Source organism: Typopeltis vanoorti, chromosome 23 (genome assembly GCF_054136105.1).
Source record: "Typopeltis vanoorti isolate ZY-2024b chromosome 23, IOZ_Tvanoo_1.0, whole genome shotgun sequence".
Taxonomy (NCBI): domain Eukaryota; kingdom Metazoa; phylum Arthropoda; class Arachnida; order Uropygi; family Thelyphonidae; genus Typopeltis; species Typopeltis vanoorti.
Genome location: NC_143571.1, coordinates 87,430,882 through 87,451,997, shown reverse-complemented (window position 1 = coordinate 87,451,997; position 21,116 = coordinate 87,430,882). Strand labels below are relative to the sequence as shown.

Sequence of the window (21,116 nt, the reverse complement as noted above, 5' to 3'; positions counted from 1 at the left end):
AAGTCATAAGCTAGTAAACACATGCTAAATGACTATCTTGTGATTGATGTTTTAAATGCGGTTAACTGATCTGTTCTCTCTCTGATGATTTTTGTGTTAACTTCCATGTGTGAGATTTTAATAGCAAGTGCACATGTGCTTTTAAAACTTCAGCATATGATGATAATGATGTGATAATCATAATAAGAAACAAGGAAGAAATGAAAGTCATTAATGAAATACACAAAATGTATGCATCATCATCATCAGAAGACATGTTAGCAAAATATAGGAAAAATCAATGGCCTAAGGACAGGGAAATGCAAATCCAGAATCAACATTCCAATTAAATGCAAATAGTCAAGTAAGGAGTAAATATAACTGCGGTACCTAGGAAACACCCAAAACCTATAACATTCTGAACTGCATATTGCTATACATCTGCTCAAAAAACGTTTTGGGGGTAATGACAGCTAGCATTCTCTGGCATGTTCTCAAAATTCTTACACCACTTGAAGACTTCCTTCACAATATCAAGTTATCAATAAGTGAGCAATAAGTTATCAATTACACATACAGCTACATATTATGTATCTTGCAGGAGTGTATTATGCATATTTTTACCTCAAGGGCTCACTTTAGTGAGTACGGGAGCAGCAAACCTGAGGCACCTGATGCTGGACTGTGCCTTATTTCATGTAATATTATTATTATTGTTATTATTTGTGGGAGGACACCTACTGTACAACTCTCCGTCTCCACTACTACACAGAACCTCTACTACCAATCACCTACATCAATGCCATGTACTGCCCAAAACCACCACCGCTAGTATTTTTTGTCTGTAAATTGCGTGTTCTGAAGGGCCGATTTGTCTGTATGCGGAATGGAAAACCCGAGCTTCCAGGAGAAAAAAACCATGCTATCTCTGTATGAGATCAGCTAACTCACCTTCAATTGAAAAAGTCCATATAAAGATTCCTCCAGTCATGATGAGAATCGAACTTAGGCCTTTTCTAATCGAAGGGTGCAACGTACCATCGTTCTTCCAATTGCACTATGGAGGCACTAATATACATCTGTATATTATCTATAGACCGGTCCCTACTCTTCTTTCTTTCTTGTTATTCCTCTTGCTCCTTCCCTTCAATGCTATTAGAGTAGTTGAGGGCTAGGGGTGAATCTCCCCTATTATACTATGTTCTTTCCATCTCACGTAGTGGGAGTCTACTTTCCCTTCCAAAAGGCAGGTTTGGAGGCCTTAAGGTGGTAGCCCCATCACCAAACTCACCCTATGAAAGGTTGGTAGCCTATCCAGGGGAAATTTATAATTACCCACAAAGCTCTGAAGAAGAAGAAGAAAAATAGAATGAATTTTATCGGAATCGACCCGGCTAATGGACAGGGACTTCTTTTTGAGAAATTAAAAATAACTACTTGGAATGTCTATGGAATCACACACAATATTGATGAGCTAAATGGAGAATTAAAAAACAGAAACATTGATGTAGCAGCAATAACTGAGACAAAAAAGAAAAAGAAGGGATCTCAAATTCTGGAAGATTATGTCATGATCTTCTCAGGAGTTCCAGAAGACAAATGGGCTTCATCTGGGGTTGCAATTTGGATTAATAAAAAATGGAAAAACAAAATTTCGGATTACCCTCGGGTATTAGACAGAATAATCAAAGTTAGAATGAAAATTATGAATCAAACATTCAATATTTTCAGAATTTATGCATAGGCAGATGGAAAAGAGGAAGAGACAGAAGAATTTTATGGAAACTTCAGGGATGTATTGATGAAACAAATAAAAATGAAGCAACAATCTTGATGGGAGATTTCAATGCTAGAGTGGGAAATAACCCAATGACAGGATGCATTGGATTAGAGGGAGAATCAGTAATCAATAACAATGGAATTTTATTAAGTGACTTCTACATATTTAACAGTCTAAAAATCAACAATACTTTCTTCAGGCATAATAATATATATAAGTATACATGGGAAGCAAGAGGAACTAAATCAATAATAGATGACATTATTATTAACAACAAACTAAATAATAATATCAAGGATACAAGGGTTTTTAGAGGAAGCGAAATTGATAGTGATCACATGTTAGTTGAAAGCAGATTTGAATTAAAAAAAAAAAAAGATAATGAACCAACATCTAATAAACAGTTTAAAATTCACCTCCTAGAACAAGAGAGTATCAGAAACTTATATAAAAGCAGAATAAGAGATAAAATAAAACCAACCACAAACAATATTGAAAGTGACTGGAAAAAATATAAAGGGAACCATACATACTAAAAGCAGCAGAAGAAAGTTGAGGATACAAATGAAGGAAAAACAAAAAATGGCTCAGAACTTTGAATGATGACGCTTTTAAAATCTATCTGCAGAGTAAAAACACTGCTGACTATATAGAATATAAGAAACTACGAGTTGAAGTCAGAAAGCTTTTCAGAAGTATACGTAGAGAAGACTGGAGTAAATATGGAGTAAAAATCATTAAAGCAGGATATCACTGGACCACAAAGAATAGGTTTTAAAATTTTCAGGCAACTACAAACAGCAGAAAATGATAAATTAAATAATAATCTAATTTCCAAAGCAGATTGGATAGAACATTATAAAACATTGTGGAATGAAAAACAAGAAATACAAAACAATGACAAAACTCACAAATTTGAAGATATCAATACACAGGAAAGTACAGAAGAAATAGCAATGGAAGAATTAGAAAAAGAATTTAAAAGCTCAAGAAATAGAAAAAGCCCAAGCTTGGATGGAATATACGTTGAGCTCTTTAAATATGCAGACAATAGCTTAAAAGAAAACCTACTTAAACTCTTCAAATAATATCTGCAAATATCAAACGATCCCAAAAGAATGGGAAACTGGAGCAGTAATAAATATTCACAGAAAAGGTCCCAAGGACAAATGTGAAAATTCAGAGGCATTACTCTCTTAATAACAGCATGTAAACTATATGCAAATATTTTAAAGAACAGACTAATTAAATATACAGAAATTTATTTAGAAGAACAGTAGTTTTAGAAGAGGGGAGAGGATGCACATATGCCTCTTTCACAATGCAACAGATCATAGAAAAAAGAAAAGAATTTAATCTGCCCACTTTTCTTTTATTTATTGACTATGAAAAGGCATATGATAACTAGAACAGAAATGTACTCTGGAAAATATTACAAGATGATAAAAACACCTCCTCAATTAATTAATGCAACAAATAAGTCTATACAGAGACACCAAAATTTGTATCAAATTTGCAGATGGAACATTATCAGAACCTATAAATAAAGAAGTAAGACAAGGTTGTGGCTTATCCCCAATCCTATTCAACATTTATATAAACAGAATCCTAAAAGAATGGAAAACAACTGCAAAGATGGAGTTACACTAACAAATAATGTAAAGCTAAATACAATACTTTATGCAGATGATCAAGTACTAATTTCAAATTCAGAAGACAAACTCCAAATTGCAACTAACCATTTAATGAAATAGCAAAAAAAAATAAAATTAAAATCTCTGAAACAAAAACAAAAGCTATGGCAATGTATGGAAATGCCATTCAAAAAGTCAAAATTATGCTTAACAATAAAATAATAGAACAAGTTACAGAATTCAAATACCTGGGAAATATTATCTTGCAATACAATACTAATTCACAATTGGAAGCAAGACTACAAATTTACAATACAATTAATGGCATAATTAAAAGAAATTTTGGAAAACAAATGACTAAAGAAAGTCAATTAAGATTACATAATATGACCTCTAAACCATCTCTGAAATTTGGAAGTGAAACTTGGATTCTTCAGAATCCAAGCAAAGACTGGAAGCAGCACAGATGAGGTTTCTAAGACCTCTCTTGGGACTCACTAGGTTAGATTAAAAGAAAAACACAGAAATAAGAGAACGATTAGATATAAAAAACGTCATACGAGAAATAGAAGAATATCAGCAAAATTGGCCACATAGAAAGGATGAATAACAATAGGATTTCCAAATTAGCATATAAATATAAACCTACAGAAAGAAGAGACTGCAGGCAATCAAGATTAAGGTGGAAAGATCAACTTCATCTGCAGAGCAGGAACAGGACATAAAAAGCCTATACCTGAATTGCTCAGACGACGATGAATTACAGATTTTCTATGGAACAAAACAAACTGGAAATTCTACTCAGCACTTTGCAAGCCAACTGAATTAAACTTGCCGATTTACATATGAAGCATCTTCATGACTAGGCTACTTGTGTATAGGACTGATGACCTCACATCAATTGCATTAGTATCCCATAATGCCAAGCGCACATCCTTTTGGACATGTCTATTGCTGGAAGGGACACTACCATATTGTTTTCTACCTTTATTGAGATCTCGTCAGTGGGACCCACACCTAGAAGTGACACCATGGTTATCAGAGGGTTACATCACCGATACTAGAAGTAATTCAGAAGTCATATTTCCATATACAAGTAGTCAAAAGATGTCACATCTCATTACTAAAATACTCTGGATTAGAGAAAGATGTTTGAAAATTTTTCACTTGGTTATATTATAAATTAAAGATGACAAGAAATTATATTCTTGGTTTAATCCTTTATCCAAGTGTAAGCAAATATATATATATATATATATATATATATATATTTTTTTTTTTTGATGACTTCTGCATTACTTAAACCTTGGTATCACTTCAATTCCGGGTCTGACTCCCACTGATGAGACCTCAATAAAGGTCGAAACTGGTTGGGGTAGTGGTCCTTCTCTTAATGCATAGCATTATGAGATATTAAGGCAATTAATGTGAAGTCATTAGCCTCTATATACAAGCAGCCTAGACATGTTACTTCACACGCAAAACTTTTATTTGCTTACACTTGGATAAAGGATTAAACCAAGAATATAATTTCTTGGCATCTTTAATTTACATGTATATGGGAAATATATGACTTCTGCATTAATTCAACTTTGGTATCTCTTCTGGATCTGGTTCCCACTAATGAGACCTCAATAAAGGTTGAAACTGATCTGGGTGGTGATCCTTCCATAATGCATACCATTATACATATCTGAAAGAATGTGTTTTGCATTATGGGATACTAAGGCAATATATGTGAAGTCATCAGCCTTGCATACAAGTAGCCTAGTCACGAAGATACTTCTCACACAAACTTTGTTTGCTTACATTTGGATAAAGGATTCAACAAGAATTGGTGAGTTCAACTGAATTTGTAACTAAGTCTAATTAACTAAATAAACAAGATAAAGAATAAAAACAAGTGAAATGAAATTCATGAGAAGAACTGAAAAATACACATCATTACAGAAAAAAAGGAACAAAGATATTTTAAAAGAACTAAAAATAAAATCAATAGAAGAAAAAGCATCAAATTCAAACAAAACTGGATAGAACATGTAAACTGAATGGCCAACACTCGATATCCTAAACAACTAACAAATATATCAATCACTAGGTAAGAGAAGGCCAGGTAGACCTCAAAAGACGATATTAGATTGAAAATGAGACCGGAACTGGTCATAATTTCTATATTTGTATTTAGCATTATGATGATAATGAACTAAGTGAAAAAACTTTCTACTCTGTAAATTATTCCACAAAGGTGGTCAAGGGCTTAGTCTCAATTGAAACCAAGATTGAAACTTCACAGAATCTCTGTTCAGAAATAGACATCTAGACCCCACAACTGGACACCATCTTCTCTTTGCTACATGGAATTGGACAGGAATCAGAACAATCAAGGATCTTCTAACAAAGAATTTAAAGAAAAAAACTGAACAGCTACAAATAAAAAAATTCCAAAGAAAATCACGGTATCAGTAAGTGAAATGAGCAGTCTGGAAACCTTGTACTGTTGCAAAGTTTCCAGACCTTGCAACAGTGCAAGGAATCCAAATTATTGCTAGAAACTCACTAATATCTATACCGACTTTTCAACCTAGATTACTAGGCGTATCTCTATTTCTCCTACCTACCAACCAACTCCAGGGAAAATCTCTTACTCACTGATGTTACTGGATTCAGTCATACCACCTGCATTTATCATGTGCCATCCATCTTACAACGAAACCTTCCATATGAGACTACAAGCTTGTCTCGTATGTCTCCACTGGAAGCTATGGCACAATATCCTGCCAATACCGTCCAGGCTGCACAGATTCAAACTTAGTGGCTCAGTTCACTGCACTTACTGCAACACAGGAATACACTTACCTCACTGTTCTATAAATGCTGCTATTATTAGATATGCCCTGGACAATGCATCTATTACTAGCAATCAATCATATAACTTAGAAGAATAACTACAGAATCAATCACACAACCTATATCTGCTCCACACAAACCACAACACATACAGAACATGCATAGTTGCATATTCTGTATGTGTTGCACTGCTGCAAAAGCAATTACGTACAGTTTCCACCTAAATCACAAAAGAAGCAAGGGTAATCCATCACTCACTCACTCAATATAGGGAAAAATCTCAAGTGCAGACTATAAAGTAAACTGCATAGTAGACAACTCTAGGAATACCACAACCACAAAGAGCGAGGAAATCTATCCCAGTTTACAGAAGAATGGTATCCAACAGGCATTGTTTTCAACAATGAAGAAGACAAACTGAATATTCTCATGTAGCAAATCCACTAAGAACAATCACAACAAAAAAATAATTAAAAAATGCTCCGGCTCTCCCAAACACAGCAAGATTACGTCATGTTTTCTTGTGAAAACTACCTAATGAAGTTAAAACACTGGGTTTTAACTTCATTTCTGGGTATGAAAATTAGAATTGTAATTTAAAAAGTAATACTCAAAAAAAAAAAAAAAAAAAAAATATATATATATATATATATACACACACAGCAATCCCTCGATTAATGGGCCCCCAATTAGTGCGTCATTTTTCCTCGATATCCAAATTCGATTAGTGCGCCTATATACATCTTAAAAATAAATGTTACAGATTTTAAATATTTTAGATCTATACATTTTTTATGGCTAACTATTTAAAAAAAATTACTCACCAGGATGAAATAATTTAGTTACCGATTTGAAACATTTTACAGAGTTATTTTTTAATGGCATACTACACTATTTCCATATAAGCTATGTTCCAAATTTACCGCCAAAATTTATGTTGTCTGCTTTACATAGTGCAATTGTTTTCCTTACTTTTTTATTTTAAATTATTTTCCTAACCTTTAATCATGAGTAAAAGAATTAGTGAGCAAAAAACAGAAATGTGAAAATGATTTGAAAAATAAACTGATTGGAAGAAAAATTGAAATAATAAAGAAAAACGAACAAGGCGAGTCCAGAGCAAAGATAGGACAAGAACACAAAAATGGATAAATCAATTGCTGAATACAAAGAGAAAGGTAAGACTGCTTGAAGTTCATCATGCATGCACTGAAAATCAAATATTATAATGATTGAATTTAGAGAGACTTCTTTTTACATGGATCGAAGATTGTAATAAAAAACGGATCCTGCTAAACGCTGGCCTTATTAAATCAAAAGCATTGTCTCTTTGTAACCTGGAAAGAAAGGGCTATCAATGATGGAAAAGAAGAAGAATTCCACATCAGTGCTGGATGATTTGAGTGTTTAAAAAAAAAAAAAAAAAAAAAAAAAAAAAAAAAAAGCCTACATAAGGTTCTAATCACAGGCGAAGCAGAAAGTGCATATAACGAGATATCCAGAGATTCTGAAGAAAATTGTGTAAGAAGGGGACTATTGTGATCAACAAATATTTAATGTCAATGAAACCTGCCTTTTTTTTTTTTTTTTTTTTTTTTTTTGGAAGCGAATGCCTTCCAAGACTTTTCTAGCCAAATCAAAGAAATCTCAGCCTGGTTATAAAGTCACAAAGTCGAATGAAATTAATGCTAGCAATCTGCGAGTCGTTTGGAAGCACATTCTTCCACATTGTGCAAATCATTTTAGAAGCTTTTCAAATGAATCTAAGTTAATTAAATCTCATTCTGAGAAGTTGAGCGATTCCGACCTGCTAAATTTAGATGCACAGTAGGAAGATCCTGAAAAATATGAAGAAAATTTAATCACTGACAAGCCCAAAGAGGTTTTATAGAAACAATTTGAAAATAGTTTTTGTACAATTGAAGTTTTTTTAAGCAGCAATGCTTAGAAACTGACCTTGGTGAAGAGAGAACCAGTAAAATTTGCAGAAGAGGCAATAGGGGCATACTGTCAGTTGTATGAAAAAAAGAAACAGAATAATGTAACCAAATTACGTTAGCTCAATTCTTTGTTAAGAAGCTGAATAATAAATTTATATTCTGAATATATTTTATTGTCTTTCAGCTTCATGGTTTTCCTTTAACTAGGCCCTAAGACATACCCTAATTTGTTTATAAAAAAAATTAAGTATCAAAAAAGAAATTTGAGGAACGAATTATACTTTTTCCTATAGGTTATTATATTCGATTAGTGCACCTGTTTTAAAGAACGCATTAGGCACATTAATCGAGGGATTGCTGTGTATATATATATATATATATACAGGGTGTTCGGGATAAATTTGACAGTTTCGTAAGGAAAAAGAAAATCTTCTTTGTATCTATTAAATTTAATGAATTGACAAAAAAACATTACAGGCAGAGTTAATTACAATACTATCAACAAGATTTACTCAAAATAACCACCATTAGCATCGATCACAGCTTCAATTCTGCTTCGGAACCTCGAACAAGCTGATGCTACAGTCTCCCTGGGAAGGGCCGCAAAAACTGTTTTAATTTTATCCATTAACTGGGCTTTTGTATTACTGGAAGTGCGATTGGTGTCTTTTTCAACTGCGCCCCATACAAAATAATCCATGGGGTTAAGGTCTGGGGAGTTTGGAGGCCAAACATTTGGACTGGTGAAGTCGTAGAAATTTTCAGACAACCATTTTTGACTTTTCCCAGAGGTGTGGCAAGGGGCCGAATCCTGCTGCCATACATACGGCCTACCATTGGCTACCCTTGTTATCCAGGGCTTGACTACAGTTAGCAACTCCACGAACAAAGCCCGAATTCCAATGCCAGGGTTCTTCAACACCTGTTCCTGCAGATTTGCGAGGAATTCTGCTGTACGAACGCAATCAGATCGTCTGCTAGGGATCTTTCTTCTTGCTACATCCTCGTAGTCACCATTGCAAGTCTCTAGTTCATGCCTGATTGTTTTTACTGTATTCAGGGAGCATTGGGCAGCAGTCGTAATATCCTTATTTTGATGGCGGGCACGAATCATCATGATACAAGTTATTCTCTTCCATGATTCAGGTGGGTTCCAGCTATCCATCTTTTCTGACATCTTGTATATGAATGAAGAAGGGTCCAAACTTTTAAATGAAGAGAAGTGTGTGTTAATACATGTAACTTACGGAAAAATATAATTAATTATAAATATGTCAAATTTATCCCGAACACCCTGTATATATCATTTTGTATATATCTATGATCCTTTTCAGAAATGTTTCTTAACATATAGTCTTTCCTATGCATAAATTCAGAATATATGTTAAACAAGTTAAAATACAAACTATATAACATTAATTCTTATGAGAAATTTATAATTGCTTTATAATATCCTAATATGAATTCAATTATTCGTTGTTCATGGATGTATATTCACTAAGTACTGAACTATAAATGTATTTTCTGGGTACAAATTATGTCATCATCTATTTCCATCATGATACGTACCTTTAAAGAAAGTTATACAGGATATTATGATAGTGCTACATGGTTCAACAATATTTATTCAAATTAGACATCATTTGTGCACTTTAAGATTGTCATATGTTATACCTCTGTCTCCTGGGGCACTTATGTCTACATCAATCCACCTAGATCATACTCTTTCCCTTACTCTTTCTGACATCTTGGTATCAAAAACCTCTTTGCCTAACCTTTCTTCTCCCTTTCTGTTTAAGTCACCATACTGTCTTAGATTACTCTGCTCACACATTCTTGAATCTCAACAATACCTTACAATTGGTTATATATTAAACCATCTTTCTGTGCTTTCTTCAACTCTAATTATTTATAACTTAAGTACAGACTTTCCTCTGAGAACCTTCTTATATCTTTTCCAGACCTACAAAACTTAAGTACAGATCACTATTATAATATAGGCCTGGGGTTTCCAGGGATGATTGGGAAAGAGATGCATTAGCAAATTAGTACGAATGCAGGTCAAGTGATTAATATGAGGGACTTCAACTAAGGAGATACAGATTGGAAGGAAGAAAGAGCAGATGGCTGGAAGGAAATAGCATTTATACACCTACTTGAAGCAACATGATGGAGGAAATTAGGGGTGCGAGAGTACTGGATTTGGTCACAGGATCAGAAGAGCTATTCATAACCAAGGTGGCCACATTACTTCTGATTGGGGAAAGTGACCACACAGTCTTGACTTGGCAGATTGCAAAGCATGAGGAACATTCTGTCAAGAAGGCAGGTGATTATGACAAGCTTAGAAGGATTCTTGAATCTGTGCCATGACATAAAGTCCTACAAGGGAAGGATGTTAATGGAATACATGAAATAGTTAAGGGTCATTGAGAGGAAGTAATATTAAATTGTATACCTACGGTAAGGAGAGTAAATCAAGTAGGAGTCAGATAGATGAGTAGTATCATTAAGCATGAGCTGCAAAAAAATAAATTATTACTTACTTATTTACTTACTGTCCTCTTCTGTCGGGGACAGGTTGAGTCTTCCATCTTTCCACAACAACCTCCAGGAGTCTCGGTTTCTTGTGTAGCTGGTGAGCTGCCTATATGTTTGTAATCCAGAGTTGACCTTTATTGTTGTTATCCATTTAGTTTTTGGTCTTCCTTTTTTTTCTTTTATTCTTGTATAAAGAGCGAGGTTGGGTAGTCTTTTTTGATGGCATTCTCTCGACATGTCTGTACCACTGAAGTTGTCTTCTTTTGATCTTTTCAATTAACGAGTTTGTATATTTTAGGTCTTGTCTTACAGTTTCATTTATTTTTCTTTTCTGTCCATTTTGTTTTATGTATTTTTCTGAGACATTTCATCTCGAAAGTCTCCAGTTTTTCATATCTCTGTCTTCTTGAGTGTCCAAGTTTCTGAAGCAAAGCATATAGCACGATGGGTATTATAATTGCATTATATAATTTTATTTTTAGAGGTTTGGAGATTTTATTATTTTTCCCGATTTTACCTAGCTTATTATATGATGACCATGCAGTCTATATTCTATGTTTAATAGTGGTCATGGTATCCAAGTGCTCTATTATTACTGTTCCTAAATAGTTGAATTGTTTTACCTGTTCAATTGTTGATCTATTCAAGGAGAAATAAATTATTGTAGAAAATATATAAGGAGAAAGGTGACCAGTGGTAAGGAAGGCAAAATCAGATTATGAGAAGAAACTAGCCGTACAGGCCAAAGGAAATCCCAAAGAGTTCTTTCGTTATATGGCAAGTAATAGGAAGAATAACCTTAATAAGTGCAGATAAAACAGTTGATTTTGTTAAATTGTATTTTCTTTTTGTTAAATAGTCTGTTTATTGTTAAATCTTCAGTTTAATCTTATCTTACATTAATTTACTGTTTCTTAAATCTATCCTTTTGCTTACTTAAAACCTTATACAATCAAAATCCTACCGGCTACTCTATTGTTATGTCGCTGCTTTCTCTATATTATATCTTGTTCTACCTCTATAATAACTCTCCTTCTAATCTACTGTCGTGCCCCTAAAATATTAATTCAGATTTATTTCCTCTTCGGTTATTGGCAAAATTTATATTTTGCTGCGCCAGCCAATATCCTATAACAGAAGAGACTCTTGTTCAGGGAAATAATTCAAAATTCAAAAGGATACACACAATATTTTATCTCACGCTAGTGCTGTGCAGATTCAGTTAGCAGTCGTAGACCGAATCTCACTTAAGCAATTATATCTAAATTCCTTCCTGCCAAAAGGTTCTATTTTATAAGTGGTGGTTTGAATTCTTAATCAGGCATATACTCAGGTAAAAGGTACAAAACATGTTTATTGGAAAAACATAAAACATTTACAGCTATGTAAGTTAAAATACTCAATGGATCAAAATCACTCTAAGTTAAGGGTTATACTAAATCACAATCAATCAACGCAAGTTAAATCCTTCAATTATGAAAGGATAAGATTAGGTTTAAGCATAATACTACTACTAAATAATTTCTTTCAGAAGTTATTCACAGAATATGCATTGAACACTTTCATTAATACTCTATCAATACTCTTAATTCTAAATTTCATTTAAGCAAGTCTAGCCATTCACAAATTACTGCCTATTAACAACTCTTCTTTGTTCCACAAGGGCTTAATTAATTCAGTCAAATTCTCACTAAAAGTTCTCTACTAGTGTCCTTTAGTTACAGTGCACACAAATTTCTTGTTCTTCTAAACGAATTTTAACATAGAACGAAAACTCTTACATTACCAGATCTTTTCAGATTTCATGCCGCCATCTCATGTAGGTCTGGATTATCTTACTGTCTATTCTTCGGCTGTCTTTGCGCCTGGCGATGTACTATGCTTTTTTTTTCGTTTCTGACTGTTGCATGCTGTCTACCGCTACGCAGGAAACTTTCTCCAATGGGACATTCTGCTAAGGCTCAATTCCACATAGGCCGTCGTATTGCGATCAGCTCTGCTTGAAAATCTTCAAGCATGCTCCAGAAAAGAACCTGCCATCTGTCATTACTGCAGTCGGCCCACCACTCTCTCACGAATCCTCCGACAAACTCCCCCTAAAACTCGAATCCGGCACCCCGAAGATCAGAAGGTCAAAAAGCCTCCTAAAACGGCGTGCTTCATCTTTTATTTGCCCTCTTCGGGCACCCTCTATTCGATGTGGTTTTCACCCACGAACCCCATCATTCATGCCCTTTGGGTGATCCTACACTCTCCCTAGCATGTCAGGTTACATTATTCTAGGTAGCCGCTCTGACATCATTTTTCCGGGTAGGTATAGCCTCCATCGCTACGCTTGACTCGTACAGATTATACGTGATAATTCCAGATTACTACTTATAATTTTTCTCAGAATTTTGCAATGTACTAGACAGCTTACTTGGAAATTACAAATAACCTAACAATAACTCTCACTATACGGCACACATGGACTACACATTATTACAAAACATAAAACAATACTTCATAATTATTAGCTGATGTGCAGATATCTCCTTAATTAGTAGTAGGTTATTATGTTAAATCCTGAATAAAGAATTTACTTGTAAAGCTCTCCATTCAGGATCTAACAATTTACTGAGTAACCAGTTTGCAAAGGTATATCATACAAGTGAGATCAATGCTGTGACATGTCACAGATATCGATGTGGATGAAATGAAAGTTCTAAGGATATCAAAGAATCTCAATGTAAATACAGCTGTGGAATTAGATGGGATATAAGCTTGCATCTTGTGGGAATGTGCAAGGAAACTGGCAATGCCTCTGACTAGGCTCTTTAATTTAAGTCTCGGTTCTGGTAGAGTTCCAAGGAAGTAGAAAGAGGCCAAAATAATTCCTTTGCATAAGAGAGGTTCTAAGACTGTAGTAGCAAATTATAGGCCAATCAGTATCTCAGGAGTGGTAAAAGTATTGGAAAAATTGGTCAAAAAAAGAGAATTCAAGAATGGGTGGATAAGAATGTGACATACTATGAGCAGCAACATGGCTTTGTGAAGGATCAGTCATGCCTTAGTAAGTTACTAACTTTTATAACAGAGTGACAGCTGAGTTGGATGAAGGAAATGGCTACATGATGATTCTGCTGGATTTTGCAAAGACATTAGACAGAATACCATATGGAAATCTGTTATGCAAATTAGAACAAACGGGGATGGATATGACACTGGTAATGTGGATAAGAGTGAGTTACCTGGTCTCATCAGAGGTAGAGGTTTTTTCCCCCTGGAAACAGGTTTTTTGTCCCTCAAAACAGACAAACCAGCCAGTAGAACACATGCAATTTACAGAGAAGAATACTTTGAGACACAGGGGTAACTGCCTTATCCTTGTATTATGGTTAGGAAATCCAAGGATACTTGGACGGCTATGGGCACTTAAGTGCCCATAGCCGTCCAAGTTAAAGCCATCTGTTAAAGCCACTGATGGATAGAATGTGGTGCTGGACAGATACCAAAAAGTGATCAATGGAGAAGTAGAATTCAGGCAAAAACAGATGACTAGCAGTGTGCTGCATGGTTCAGTGCTAGAGGACCACTGTTTAATTTGTACATAAATTATATAGGAAATACCTGAAAGAAAATATTCAGTTATTTGCTGATGATGCAAAATTAGGTAGTCAATGTGGAGAGTTTCAATAATGATTTAAACAATTATGGGCACAAGATAATGGGTATCAATTTAATGTGGAGAAACAAAAAGTTATGTATTTTGGGATAAATTGATTACAAGCTGAATACCACACTGATGGTACTCTATTCCAGGAAATAGATGAAGCTAGGGTTTAGGGGTGGCAGCAGTGGTAGACAGAGAATTGAAGTTTGAGAACATAAGGTAGTTATTATTATTATTATGTGACATATTCAGGGAGTCCAAAGACTCATCGAGAGAGAGTGTGCCAACAGCATTGAATGATTGATCCCCTTCCAGCTACTAATCGCACTCAAACTTGCTTAACTTTTTTTTTTTCATAAGAGATTGGTAGAGCCTCTGCTACATTAGTAGCAGAGGCTCTACCAATCAACCTACCTATATTTGGCTATTGTCAAACACACTAACAAGCAGAGATAAGAAAGTTGTTAGTCCTCTTTATAAGGCATTGATACATCCACATCTGGATTATTGTGCTCAGGCCTGGTCTTCTGGGTTTCTTGGGGACGAGGAAATGGTGGAGAGGATTTAGAGGTGAGCGAAAAAGATGGTGAGTAGTCTGTGGAATGTTCCCTATTAGGATAGATTGAGGGTGTGTGGACTGCAGAAGTTGGTTGATAGGCAAAAAAGAGGAGATATGATAGAAATGAAACATTTAAGTTACTTAAAGGGTGTTTTAGGGCTGAAGCAGGGAAAATGTTTCAGCACTTGGCTAGAGGTTGCAGAACAAGAGGTCAAAACCTGAAAGTTGAATAAAGGTATGATTAGTAGGGGGTATGATGACTTACAAGTCATCATACCCCTACTGAATGAATGGAATTGGTTGCCAGTGTCAGTTGTTAGTGCTTTGTTTGTTAACTGGTTCAAGTGGAGGTATGATAGATTGTGTGGATAGTTTGAGTCTCCATGATGAGTCTTTAGACTTCATTGAGATGACTGTACAATAATAATAATATTCCCATGATTTGTTAACAATGTAAAGTGAAAATCTGTTCCTGATAACCTTTATTTGGTCTAAACCCAGGCTTCTTCTACTCTAAGTTTCTCTTACACAATTTTTTTCATCCTCTTTTCAAGAATGCTTGCATAAATCTTACCTGGAACATAGTAGAAAAATTCCGCTGTACTTCTCATGTTCAGCTTTATTCCCTTTTTTATAGACAGGAAACTAGAGTTTTACTCCAATTATGCAGAATTCAACATTCTTACCAGGTCTTCTGCATAATACAGAAGACTTTTATACATGAGCAAAACTATTATACATGAGCATTTTTGTTTGAATATCATCTCCTCCAACTGCATTTCTGTATTTCAGGTTTTGATGGCTTTTTTCTATCTCTAGTATTAATATGTATCACTAATTGCATTCATCTTGATTAATTTTCTACCACTGTTCTGTCAATTACATGTTGGTTAAAAATAAAATAAACCATGTTTTTCACAATACACATGCGAAAATACACATGCACATCAACCCACATGTGTGTATTTCTCCATTCCATCTTGATAATACTGAGACTGTACAAATAATATTTCACTGTTTGTACCTAAAACATTAATACTAAAATAAACATACCTTACAATCTTCATCCTCCTTTTTCAAAATATAAAAAGGTTCTGAATTTACTGCAAAGGGAAGAAATAAAAACAGTTTACAATTTCTTCTTCTTCTATTATAGTAAAAATAGTGTTTTCCATTTTAATATTCTGTTATTGTAACTTAGCAATTTAAGTTAGTATAAATTAACAAATATGGTAACTAACAAATAATTTAACGGCCTTTATGTTGAGTGATTTCACCCTCCTCCAACTCTTATGCAATTTTATCATCCTTTTCTCCTTCTTTTTATAATTATAAGGCATCTCCAACTGAGTCCAAAGTCATTGCACTAACCATTATCCACAGAATGCCTATCATGTCTTTCTATAATTTATTCACAGCACTCAGAAACTCTTCTGCCACCCTATTTTCCCTCTTTCACCACTCTTCAAACAAAAAAACTTCATGCAAACCATATTCTTCGCAATACACAGGGATCAGTTGTGTAATATTTGAACCCTCTTGTCCAGTAATATATTAAAAAATCTTTTTAGCATCTATTCTAAAAAACAATTTTAAGAACATATTTCTCTATGATAATTAATACTTAAGGAATTGATAGCGTACACTAGAAATATAAATTAAATCAACTTTAATATATACTTTCCGATATTTCGGCAACATCACGTTGCCATCTTCATGGGAACTTAAGATAAAGACACGTGCACACAAGTACTACATAACAGCAAATGAGAAACAAAGCGAGGAAGCTACCATTTTCCTAAAGTCCTGATGGTGCCCCCTGGCAGGCCATATTAGGGGTTCTTGGCCTTTGGGCTGAAGTTCTTCTGCTGTATGTTTCCCAAATTTGGGGGGGCAGTCTCATGCATACAAATTTGTTGAGATTTGGCATGTTCCTAAGGGCTGAAGCTGATTCCATGAATAGTCTTTCATATTTGAACTTGCTGCTGTGTATTACTGTGGCTTTCTTCCACCTTATTCTGTGGCGAGTATCCAGAGCATGGTCTGCAAGCCCAGAGTGGCTGTACTGATGAAATCGGATGTAGTCCTTGTGTTCTGAGATTCTGATATTTGCTGTCGTGCCTGTATGGCCAAAGTAGGACAATTTACAGCTGCAAGGGACCTGGTATACACTAGGTATGTCAAGGGGAAGTGGTTGGTTTTTAGTGGAGCGGATAAGGGATGCCAATTTTTTATATGGTCTGTAACAATTGGTCAAGTCATGTTTTTTTAAGGATTTTGTTGATTTTTTCCGAGGTGCCTCGGATGTAGGGAATGGTGATGGATTTAGAGTAATCTTTTTTTGTGAAGGGGGAGTGGATATCTGGTTTTAGTATTTTTTGGATTTTTTTTTTTGGGGGGGGGGGGTAGCCATTGGCTGAGAAAGTGTTAAGGATGTGATTTAGTTCAGTGGTTAGGGCTTGGTCATTTGAACAGATTAGTTTAGCCCTGTTGAATGGGGAGGGGAATTGTTGGTGAATGTATCTGCCTGTATGGGTGGGTTTTCTAAAAACTGAGAAAACCAAGGTACTATCAGGTTGCCGGGTGACTAGTGTGCCTAAGAAGAGGAGGCTATTGTTTTCCTCTTTTTCCAGGGTGAACTTGATTCTAGGGTGTTGGTTGTTTAAGTGTTTTAGGAAGGAGAGGAGTAGTACTTGCGTGCACATGTCTTTATCTTAAGTTCCCATGAAGATGGCAATGGGACGTTGCCGAAATATCGGAAAGTATATATTAAAGTTGATTTAATTTATATTTCTAGTGTACGCTGTCAATTCCTTAAGTATTAATTATCATGTTTAACCAGCATATTAGCCTTTCTATAAGAAATATTTCTCTATGATATCTACTCTTCTCTGCATATCATCTAAACTAGCTTACGAGAATTCAAATTACTGTCATAGTGCTTCACAGGCTAGTCACCAGTTTTGTCATCCATTTCTGGATCCTTTCCACTACTCTGCATTCCCAAAGAAGACACCAAGGTAAATGAAATCTATGTACAATAGTACAGATGTATCTTAACTAAAATCATTATAAAGAAATTAATAACTTCCTTCAAAAGAATTCTAAAAACGAAGAAAAACTCATATAAAAAGCTTCATTACTGTAAATTATTTGCATAAGTATCACAGGCATCATTAGTACTGGATCACAAAATAGCAATTAAACAATAACAGACAATCCTAAAAAGTGCCAATTCAATTTAGTTATTCTAGATAACTAAATAAGATGAATAATTTCCTAACTTATTAAGAAAAATTATATAAATATATACATGAACAAAATAAAGTTAGGATAGATTAGCAGATTTAAAAAGTATTATCTTCCACAAAGGGGATAGAGGTAGACAATCAGATCTGTTTAAGTTAGGACAATGAAATAAAGATTCATACATTTCTTCATAAAGACATTCTATGAAGAAATGACTTTAATGAAGGACTATTGTCTTTCGAGCATGCTCTCAACACTAAACATAGAATTTATTTGAAAGCATGCTCGATCAATCTGGACTGTTCAGGCTCATGATATTTAATAAGACTTGTGCTCTTCTAAATGAATAAAAGCAGATCTTCCGGTACATCCAAAACAAGATAACCCACAAGAAAGAGAAGGAATCTGGTAGATGCCTGGATAACTGAGAGGTGGAAGCTTGTCCATAGGAGAAGCAAGAAAGGTGTAAATGTTTCTCCACCTTTCTTGCTTCAGTAGTTTTAAAGCTTTTGATTTGCATTCGGTAATGCCATGAACATAAGGGATAAGAATGCAAGTTATTTCTTCGGTACTGGAAGAGTTAGAGATACCATAACTTTTAAACCTTTTATTTTTGTTTTGATGAAAGAATCCTTAAAATCCTTAGATAAAGAAGTCTTTGCATAAGTAACGACCTAACACAAATCGTACATCTACCTACTCAAATTCCTGATAACTTGCTTCACTTTCCAAATACTCTGGCTCTTTTTTTGATGAGTTGTCCTTCCAGATACAGGGTAGAGGTCACCTCTCCTCTCAGTAACTCTGACCACAATCCTGTACAAATCTCCTCTCTCTCTAATGGAATGTCCCTCCCTCAACCACTCCCCACTTTATGTCCTCTGGCACTACAAAGCAGCGAACTGGGATGACCTCTAAAATTTCTACTCCTCCTTTCCTTGGTTATTGTTTCCACTCATCTGACACTAACACTTGCTGTGAACAAGTTACAGAAATCATTCTCACTGGCATGAAGACCTTCATCCCCAATGCAAGGTATAATCTTCATCTGCTTTCCAAGCCCTGGTTCAACCAAAAGTGTACCAAAGCAGTCAGAGAAAAAAATTTAACTTACTGCAAGTGGCTCACTTCAAGTATGAACTCCCGCTTCATACTTTGCCTACACCAAAGCATGCAACATATGAAATAAGTCATCAACGATACAAATCTGACTTCATACAGGTCGATAGCAAAAACTTACCTCCTGTCCATATGGAAGCTGTGACTTCTGGGTCCTCATTAAGGCCATTGAATGCAACTTCTGCTCTCTTTCACTTCCACCTCTCTCTCTCTCTTATCCTGATGGCACCACTGTTATTTCACCAAAACATAAAGCTGACCTCTGGCATTACTCTTTTCCTTAAACTCTCACATTCACAAACAAGGGAAATCACCTCCTACCATACCGGAATCCAAGCACCATATGCTTGCTTTAGTTTTCTGACAAAAAGAAATTATGAAAGTACTAAAAAAAACTTGGATACAAAAAAAGTCTTTTTGTCCTGACAGCATCTCTCCAATTGTTCTCAAACACTGTGCTTCAGAATTAACACCTGTCTTGCATCACTTCTACAATCTATTATACATATCTATTACTTATTCCAATGCATGGAAGCAATCTCATATCCATCCTATTCCTAAAAATCAATAATCAAACTACCAATCAATTGTCATTATACCTGAGTCCTTTCCAAAATAATGGAGAAAGTCATCAATAACCACCTCCTGCAATACTTAAAGACTCACCAATTAATCAGATATCACCAGTATAGATTCTGCCATTCGAGATCCACAGCTGAACTCAGCTTATGTCAACCCCCAGTGGACACGTTCCATGAACCTTTCCATGGAACGGGTCCCCCAGTGGACACGTTCCATGGAAAGGTTCAGAGAAACTTGTGCTGTTGCCCTTTACATTTCCAAAGCCTTCGATCATGTGTGGCATCGTGACCTGCTTAACAAATCACCATCCCTTGATCTCCCTGCCATCCTCTGTAATTGGGAAGCCAGCTTTTCTCTGTGGTCATTTTATGCGAGTCATGGTAGATGGCACCCTCTCTTTGAGCTTCACCACCACTGTTGGAGTATACCTCAAGGCTCTGTCCTATCACCTATTCTCTTTCTCTTGTTAATAAATGCCCTAATCGCAATCACCACTAATCCTATCCACAGTTTTGATGATGACAGTAGTACTATCCACTCATCCTACTCATTCGACAAACCATGGAGCACTCTGACATCCCAGGCCACAAGATCATCTACATTCAGTACCTTAAACATTGATCGTCACACTATTCTTCATTGGGGCAAGGTCTACCTTGTCACGTCCAATGCCTTTTCAAATGCAGAAATCTCAGCTCACCTTACCCTCATTAACACAAAAATCGTTAGACAAGATCAGAATTCTCTACTTGAAGTAATGTTTACCTCCAGTCTCACATGGAAACTAGGCATTCTGTTTTGTTCCAAAGGTTATTTTACACAGAACCAACTATTAACTACCTACTCTTGCCATAAATACTGTTACGACTTGAACAGCACATATAAACCACATGTATAACATACATATAGCAGTACTCAATGTTTAAAATGTCCTCCTTCATGCATGCCTGAAGTTGGCAAGGTCACATATTGATGGCGGCATGCACAACATCCAATGGAAACACAGCCAATGCTCGCTCCAAATTCACCTTCAGGCTGGGGTCTCATTTCTTGCAGGCTACGCTCTCAAGCTCTGACCACAATTCCAAGTCCAATGGATTCATATCACTACTTCCAGATGGCCAATCAAATGGTATGTAGTTGGGCACATTTGCCTCCAACCACTGTTATGTGGTCCTCGCCTCGTGTAGGACTGAGTCCTGTTGGAAGATCCACTTCCCTACTGTGAAACAAG

The 21,116-nt window shown here is 35.4% G+C and overlaps 1 protein-coding gene across 2 annotated transcripts in view; it reads right to left on the bottom strand.

Annotated features, from left to right (window-relative positions):
- LOC150094045 (uncharacterized) overlaps nucleotides 1-21,116 on the bottom strand; it is a 1,005,660-nt gene that overhangs the window by 404,003 nt on the left and 580,541 nt on the right. For both annotated transcript variants that reach the window (XM_090412663.1, XM_090412664.1), the window contains exon 23: nucleotides 15,986-16,035. In XM_090412663.1, coding sequence (XP_090268789.1) covers nucleotides 15,986-16,035 — 50 coding nt within the window. The remainder of the gene's footprint in view (nucleotides 1-15,985; nucleotides 16,036-21,116) is intronic.